This window comes from Protopterus annectens, chromosome 7.part0 (genome assembly GCF_019279795.1).
Source record: "Protopterus annectens isolate FY-2018-M chromosome 7.part0, PAN1.0, whole genome shotgun sequence".
Classification (NCBI taxonomy): Eukaryota; Metazoa; Chordata; order Ceratodontiformes; family Protopteridae; genus Protopterus; species Protopterus annectens.
The window spans coordinates 292,264,854-292,273,922 of NC_056739.1; the positions used below are offsets into that span (position 1 = coordinate 292,264,854).

Below are 9,069 nucleotides of genomic sequence, written 5' to 3' on the forward strand. Positions count from 1 at the left end.
TATCCAAATCAGTTTAGAGGGCTATTTGTTTTGCAGAAAAGTATACAGTAATGCACAATTTACTGTCTTGCTAAACAATTCAAAGCAAGACCATTTGTGTAGGAGCTAGTGTAGCTAGCCCCTACCAAGGAACATTAATTCACTTCCAATAATAGAGCCCAGTGTGTAACAAGAACTAGCATTAGCATTGGGAATTAAAGCTTTAGCAACAAGAAAAAAAAATACTATCCAGCAACACAGATCCCATCTCAGACCACTAATCACAGCAGACCTGGCTATTTTTGTACACTTTTTGGTGGTGATTTCTGCATCAGTCTCTTCCACTACTACAGTGCAGTATGCCCATGCACAAGGTTACAGTAAGTTGCACAATGTTGTATACCTGCAATATGCTATGAGGTAACGTTACTTCAAGTTCAGCAAACTGGTGTGCCTGGTCATCAGCACTTTGGATGTCCAAGTCCTCTTCTGGTATGGTGTCCCACTTCCCTTGATGAGATACCAGTGGTCGTTGTGGTACTAGCTCATACTGTCCAAGAACAATCAAGCTTATCTGCATCTGTTTTCCATAAGTAAAACGCAACTTCCGCTTCCTACAATTCTCATCCTCACTCTGATCTACGGAAGGCAACAGTTGTCCTAATAAGCTGTTGACAACATGGCATTTTGCATTCCAGTTCTGGCCAAATATGAATAGACGTGGATGACAGTCAATTGAGGACTGCAGCTGTTCTGCTTCATCACTAAAGAAGGCTATGCCACTTAAGGGACCTAAAGGAGACAAGTGAGAGGAAAAAAAAAAGGGCATTTAATCACAATCAGAGCATGCTTACACCACAAAATGAACTATCAACCAAATAATTGTAATCAATGAATCAAACAGCAGGAGGACAAAATTCAGTTCACAGAAAAAAGTTAACTTTGAGTATTATGCAAGAAACGTAGGTTTCACTTGAAGGCTATCCATCTGATCCCATCTGGCCTGCTCCCGCTGCAGAGTCTAGTGCTAGCCAATTAACTTAGCAATCCCAATCCCCTCAATTATGTAAATCCACACCATTGTACAGTGATCTATGTACCATCTTTGCTGACTATCAACTCCAGCATTAGCACATTTCCATTACTCTCACCACAAAAAGCTTTTTGGTACACATGATCTTAACATGACAACAGAAAAAGTACACAACCACTTGAGTGGTGCAGCTAGCAACTAAGCAGCTCACACTCCACAACCGCCCCCCATTGTCTCAAACAGTGCTTTCTAAAGGCCATTACTAATCTTCAATAAGCAATTCAACCCTTGAATATTCCTTAGACAAATCTTCCATTTGCAGATACCTTCCATCTACTCTTCTTCCCTTTAACTTGCATTTCAACTTACTTCTGAAAATGCACTCCCACATCCAAATTACAGATGCTTTTTACTGTACCAAACTAGCTGCTCAAGTATCTCCTTGTACCACAGTGTTTTTCCACTCTTTATACCCTCCTGGCCAAATGGCAGCAGACAGTATCTATACTGCCCTTTAAAAGTATAGTCCACACACCATCTTCCTTAGTGTCTTATCTTAGCCTCACCCCCCTCTCCACTCATTTGCATGCTTTAGCACATTTCCTTTCAACCAATTATGGTGGTCAGCACTATGAACCTTCCATCTGCAGAGATGTATTCAGAATTCCACAGCATGCACACCTCCTATAAATCTGCTGCCCATGCCCTCTCCTCCTTGTTCAAGATGACCTAATTTAACTATCGTTGCATTAATAAATCACATTGTACACAAGCATCACACGTCTTCTGGACTCTAGCAGTAACAGATGCAACTCATCTAATCTACCCATATTCTTCACACTTTAATGTCATCTTTCTGGTGGCTTTCCTCTACATTCTGTCCAGTAGACAGATGTCCCTTTCCTTGTATGGTCTCTAACTGCACCACATGTCCGAAGTAGGACCAGAACAGGATCCATAAGAGCAAAAGCATTACTTTGCTACTGAAGTCTACTACCTTAAGAAAACCACAACTTTGACTGCTGCAACACAACTACCCTCTCATTTTAAAGGTTATGCAAAGTACAGCCAAAATGCACATTACACAACAAACACGGGGCAGACATTAGCCAATAGCTTTAACTAGTGCACAACAGTTCAAGAGGACTGCTTAAGACCTTATTTCAAAAGGCCAACTGCTGAAAGATCAAAGTCAAAAGGCCAAATGTCAAAATCCTGGCACCACTTATGGCTGAAGCTTAAAATATTTAATGCGTCTGCCATGTAAAACATACTAAAACTAAGCCGGCAATTTCAGTCTGCTACCCTAGTGCTATAAAACTTGGCAATAATCTGTTCAATTTACAAAGACCATTTTGACCAGAATTCCATCCCAACATCAAATGGGAATATACTACTACAAGAAGCCATTACGAAACTTTCCAAACAAGATCCCTTGATAGTCCAACTTCCATATTGTTTTATATTAGCTTAATTACTTAGTGAAAATGGAGGTCTCTCTCAGCATGTAAAATATGCATATTTTCTCCAACAAATAAAAGCAACAGAAAACACTACTTTTTCTTTAAAAAAAGCATTTTGGTTCTTGTTGCTTAAGGACATAAGCAATATAATTTTGATGGATACAGATTTGGGCAGCTTTAACAATACACAAGTCATACTGTGAAATAAACAGACTACCACAATACTTACAGAAGTCTAAACTGTGGGAGGGGGGGCATATTTCCAGTGTCAGAAAGCTTCTCTACTCAGGAGAAATGCATTGGATTTTACTTCTAACAGCAATCCAGTAAATTAGTATTTAGACTATTATACTCAGTACAGAGTACTGAGGGGAACTTCACAACACCCCTAAACTGAAAACTACATCTAAAACAAAATGTCAGACTATGTTAGTTAAGAAACACGAAGTAAAGCCACTGAGGCTTTTATCTGAAAGGAAGTTCCTCTCAGAGATTTCATTATGACACTTTCAGCTAATAGCTAGTCATTCGGCTATAAACAGCTAATGGCTGGATATTCAAGCTATAAAACACAACCAAGATTGTGATCCTTAGCTAAAAGCTTGAAATATATAGCATTTTTCCTTCTGTCATACTGTAAACTTAGTACATATATAAAATCGGGTCATTAGTAGCCAAATAACCAGGCAGTGTTAGACTGACAGCAAAAGCCCTACACAATGCATCAGTTCCCTAAATGTAGTTAAAAATAAAAACTCAAGGGACTAGTTATAAAATACTTGGTTGCATAACATATTTTTTCCGGCTGTTACACTATGTTCGAATGCAAAGAATCAAAAATATAGTGACCATCTTGTTCTTCCACGGCTACTGCCCTCAAACCATATCATAATCATTCAAAAGTGATCCTGTATTTGCTTTAATACATCACCTGCCATCAAAACAATGATACCCACTTTCTCTATACTTCTCTCTCATTGAAAATAATTTTTTTTTTTAAAGACACAGTAAAGCATTTCCACTTGCTGGTATAAGACAATCCCACATTGGCCAAAAAATAAAAATACAATTGTATTCATGTTGCACATACTGTGTTTCCACAAACATAATTCAGTCTTGTTTTCTGCCAAGAAAAAAAGTGAATTAACAAAAAATCACAGTAACGTACTTTAACTTGAATCTAAGACACTTACCTCACTTCATCCTCTAACAAGCCATAGCAATTGTCACTAATGTGATCAGCCTCAGCCTGCCATTTGCTATCTTCTCTGGCTCCCATAGCTCTCAACCCCCTTTCATCTTCTACATGTAGAACATAACATGACAATATGGAGGGAAATGCAAAATCTGGAACATTTACTAACAATTTCATCTAGAACGCTCATTGCATGACAAGTAAAACCATTTTTTTATACTTGAGATTTCTTCTGCTCAACTAAGATTCAGTATTGTTTGGCATGCCAATTTGTTAAAAAATTAGTAATATTGAATATTGCAGTCCCTTTCAATGTGGAACTCAGAATTTAATGCCAACACTCTCAAACTGAGAAACATTCCTCAAAATGAACAGTTGAGAGCTATGCTACCTTTCCTATGCCAGTTAGCCACTTCTGGCAATCAGCTGTGATCACCAAAAGTAGCAAAAATTGTCTCAAATATATTTCAAGTTGCAAGTTCATGGACAAAAGTACTACTGCAAAGGACTGCCTAGAGCACTCTACCCTTTAGCTCAAGTTTAACAAAGACAAAAATACTGGGAGACAAATGTCCAAATTGAGACAGACTTTAAATATTGCTAAAAGCAATAAATTTTGCATTAGCATGACTGAGAACATGAAGGGTGTAACCGACTGTCATTTAGTGACTAGCATAGCTCTCTCCTCCTCCTGTAAGGACAGTGGAGAATACTACTTTTCATAACGAGGACTGGAACAAACCATATCAAACACCCTGGTCTATCCTGAAGCATAAACAAATCTCATGTACTCCTACTCTCCAAACACCATACAGTCTGACAGTACACTCAGCTTATGCAATTTGAAAGCAATTAAGTAACAATTTCACCGTTTCCCTAAATCAAAACTTCTTTAATGCTATTTGTAACCAAAATAAGTTGCTTGAAAAACTACCACCAAAATTTGTCTGTGTTTTTGTGAAAAGTTGTTGTTGCATCTTGCAAAAGCATCACCTCTGCCTATACACAAACATTTGAGAGTCTTTCATCCCTCTGCCATTCTACATTGCTGTAACCAGCTGAAGTTATTACCTCACACAGTTCTCTTACAGTAGGCATCTTAGCCATTGCTTATCCCAAGTCCATTGCCTCAAGAGCCTGCTTTAATCCACAACAAATGCACCATTAACCTGTAGTCAAACAAATGTAAACAGAAAGGAAATTCAGTTATGCATGTTAAACAACCGCCACCACAAACTGAGCAGAAATGCACAGAACGGAATCCACAGCATTTCATAATGTAACAAGTCAACACCTTACACAGGTCCCTTTCATCTCATTTATAGAAAAATGAGAAGATCCTAAAACATTAATATGAAAAACTAATAACAGTAATACAATTTAATTTTGCAAAAAAATAAGTCTGTGGGATTAAAAAACAAAATAGTGACCCCAAATACTGATAACAGCCTTAGTAAAGCAAACTTTTATTACGTGCATGGGCCATCCACTTGATACTTGAGACAGACCACTTATTTTCTTCTGGGTTAACGAGCCTTAAGAGAGAGAGTTTGCTATTAGCTATAACCTAATCACATAATTCTCATTATGAGAAGTGCTCATGTCTGAAAGCCATGTTCCACATTGAAAAGGCTCATCACACATTCAGTGTTAAGAATTCTTAAAAGAAGTTAAGTTGCCTTTACGAATATCTAATTTAATTTGGTCTATTTTAGTTTGTAGTTCTGCCAGTTCTTTACTCCAATGCTTTTGTTTGTTTTTATACCAGGCTGTCGCCTTCCCATATAAACATGCTTTCATTGCATCCTATTTTACACACACTTATAAATTTACACTTGCATATATACACACACACACACACACACACACACACACACACACACACACACACACAAAATCATATAGGTCTACTTTAAAACAGACACGCAAAACAGAGGACGAGAACACAGAGACCGGAAGATCAACAACTGAGATGACAGTTTAAAAGCCAGACGCTGGAAACACTGACATGTTATTATTGTAAGGGTGCGATAGTGACAGACTTTAGGGTTAGGGCGCGGGTTAGGAGTGTGCGCGATAGTGACGGACCTTAGGGTTAAGGTTAGTGCATAGGTAGTTGTGTATGTAAGGTTTAGTCTAGGTGTATAAGTTTTGTTGTTGTGCGTGTGTTTTTTGGAAAAGGTATTTGTTTCGTCGATTGTCGGGATTGTGGTTTGTCAGGCATGTGAAGTTTCGTGCTTTTAAACTGTTGGTCATATCAGTTGTTAATCTTCCAGTCTCTGTGTTCTAAAGTAGACCCATATTATATAATTAGAAGTTATGTACCTACCATAACGTTCCATGTTAGTTGTCTTCTCTCGCCTTCTTTCTTGCTGGATGGGTTCGGAGCCGATCCTCGGCTCCGACTCGGCACTCGCTTTAGCTCGAGAACTCCTTTTACCAGCTCGAGGCAACCCTATATCCCATGATGCAAGGCGGAACTACCTCAGATCTCGTTTGGCAGCTAACTGACCCTGCTAAAGACTTATCCTAACATAATTAGGAACCATGATTCCTAAAAGAAGTCCTCATAACAATGCTCCAGAGGAAGCAATCTAATAGGAACTCTCCAAGATCTGTCCAGGCCAGGGGGAAGGAGGGAGGGACGCAAGAAAGAAGGCGAGAAGACAACTAACATGGAGCGTTATGGTAGGTACATAACTTCTAAATGTTAAGTTGTCAATCTCGCCTTCATTCTTGCTGGATGGGACCACGTCCCTAGCACCTGTATCCCGGGTGGCTCAATGGAACAGACTCTTGAGAACTGTGGAACCAAAACTGGCCCTATCTCTGGAGGCCAAATCCAACTTGTAATGAGACACAAAGGTATGAGGCGTGGCCCAAGTAGCTGCTGCACAAATAGTGTCAATGGGAAGTCTATCCTGAAAGGCTACAGAGGTGGATAGACTCCTGGTCGAATGTGCTTTTGGCTTAGAATGTAGTTGTTTGCCCCTTAGAGAGTACACATAGGAAATGGTGGAAGTCAACCATCTAGATATGGTCACTTTAGAAACTGGAAGACCTAACCTGTTTTCTGCATAGGAGACAAACAATTGGTCTGATTTTCTAATTTGTTTAGTCCTATGCAAGTAGTACCTGAGCTGACGATGAACATCCAAAAAATGCAGCTTCTGTTCAGCTCTGTCAGAATAGTTAGGAAAAAACTGGTAGATCAATAGATTGATTAATATTGGCTTGAGATACAACCTTGGGAAGAAAGGAAGGGTTAGTTCTGAGCGAAACCCTATCCTTATGAAAAACCAGATAAGGTGAACGAATACAGAGGGCCTGAATCTCAGAAACTCTTCTTGCAGAAGTAACAGCCAGTAAAAATATAGTTTTCCACGTCAACAACTTCAAAGAACACGTAGCAGACGGTTCGAAAGGAGATAGAATTAGGGATGCCAACATTAAGTTTAGATCCCATTGCGGAGGAGGATGTTTCACAGGCGGTTTGAGGAGAAAAACTCCTCTTAAAAAGGCTTTGCATAACCTATGAGACATGTTATTGTCAAGCAAGCCAACATGATACTTGGAAATAGCAGCCAGTTGTACTTTGACTGTAGATGACGAAGATCCCGAATGAAAAACCTCCGCCAGGAAATCCAAAACAGAATGTACAGGAGCGGTGAAAGGATCAATATTTCTGGCGTTTGCCGAAATGAAAAAGCCGCCACTTGCTAGCATAAACAGTTCTAGTGGACGACTTTAAAGAAGATACTAAAATGTCTCTGAGTCAGAAATCATTGGTAGCCTGGCTAGGGAAGGAAGTGGAGCAACCAAGCAGTGAGGTTGAGAGAATGAATGGCCCGGTGCTGCTGACCCGACTGGTGGATCAAAAGATCCGGAACTGGGTCCAGATGCCAGGGCTGCACCAGAAGATGATGATGTAGAGACGGAAACCAAATTTGTCGAGGCCAATATGGAGCAATGAGGATCAATTTGGCTCTCAAAGCGGTGGCTTTCTGAATGACTTGTGGAATCAATGGAAAGGGAGGAAAAGCATAAAGAAGTCCCGAGGCCAATCCTGGGTTAGAGAGTCTCTCAAGGGTTGGCCTGGAAGAGGAAATAGTGTGAAGTAATTTGGGCACTTGCTGTTTTGAGGGGTAGCGAAAAGATCGCAACAAGGGTGCCCCACTTCAGAAAAATCTGATCCACTACAGATTGATTGAGAGACCACTCGTGAGGCATCAGAACAGATCTGCTTAGCCTGTCCGCCAATAGGTTGGACCTGCCGGGGATGTGCGTTGCTATCAGAAACCGCTGAGAAGAGATCGCCCATTGCCAAAGTCTGAGAGCTTCTCGACATAAGGATAGGACCTGGTTCCGCCCTGTTTGTTGATGTACCAGACCACGGACATGTTGTCCGTCTGTACTGCAATAGTCCCTGTGGGAAGAAAGTCGTCGAGGGCTTGCAACGTTAAAAGCACTGCTCTCATCTCCAAGACATTTATGTGCAGGTGGTATTCTATGGGTTGCCACGTCCCGTGGACCATCCTGCCCTGATAATGCCCCCCCCACCCGATCAGAGAGGCATCCGTGGTGACTGTGGCAACTGGAGGAGGGGGAACAAAGGGTCGGCCCTGATGAAGAAGAGGGGAAGATATCCACCATCGTAGATGAGCCCTGCAAGACTGTCACACTAAGATCTAGTGTCTCATGGGCAGATCGTGGTACGACCACTGCGTGAATAACATCCACTGCAGGAGACGCATGTGGAAGCGAGCCAGTGGAAGAAGAACAATGGCTGCAGCCATTAGGCCTAGAACTTTCAAGACAAACCTGGCTTTGATCTTGTTGCTTTGTAACAGAAGCTGAACAAATTTCTGGATGTCCAGAATCCTTTGATCTGTTAGCCTGGCTAACATTTTGACGGTATTTAACTCTGCGCCTATAAAGGTGATAGATTGGCAAGGCAGCAGAGGATTTTTCGAAATTTACCGAAATTCCTAGACTCTTGCAAAGCTGTAGGGTGTAGTCTCTGGACCAAGAAGCTGATGCTTGGAGGTGGCGGAGAGGAGCCAGTCGTCCAAATAAGGAAACACCTGGAATCCTCGGCGTCTCAGATGAGCTGTGACCACTGCCATGCATTTGGTGAACACTCTGGGGGCTGAAGTGAGGCCAAAGGGCAGTGCTCTGAATTGGTAATGACAGGCTCCCAGCCGAGCGGAGAAACCTTCTGGGCGTCTGTGAATCTTTATGTGATAGTACGCATCTTGAAGGTCTATAGAGCACATCCAGTTGTCCTTGCCCAGAAAGGGCAGAATGGATTGCAGCGTGACCATCCGGAACTTTGCCTTTCTGACAGACTTGTTTAGTCTGCTTAGGTCTAGTATTGGTCTCAATCTCCCGTCCTTTGG

At 41.1% G+C, this 9,069-nt stretch overlaps 1 protein-coding gene across 1 annotated transcript in view; it reads right to left on the bottom strand.

The window, feature by feature from the left end:
* DSTYK (dual serine/threonine and tyrosine protein kinase) overlaps nucleotides 1-9,069 on the bottom strand; it is a 1,161,378-nt gene that overhangs the window by 1,093,324 nt on the left and 58,985 nt on the right. The window contains exon 2 of the mRNA XM_044076801.1: nucleotides 383-771. Coding sequence (XP_043932736.1) covers nucleotides 383-771 — 389 coding nt within the window. The remainder of the gene's footprint in view (nucleotides 1-382; nucleotides 772-9,069) is intronic.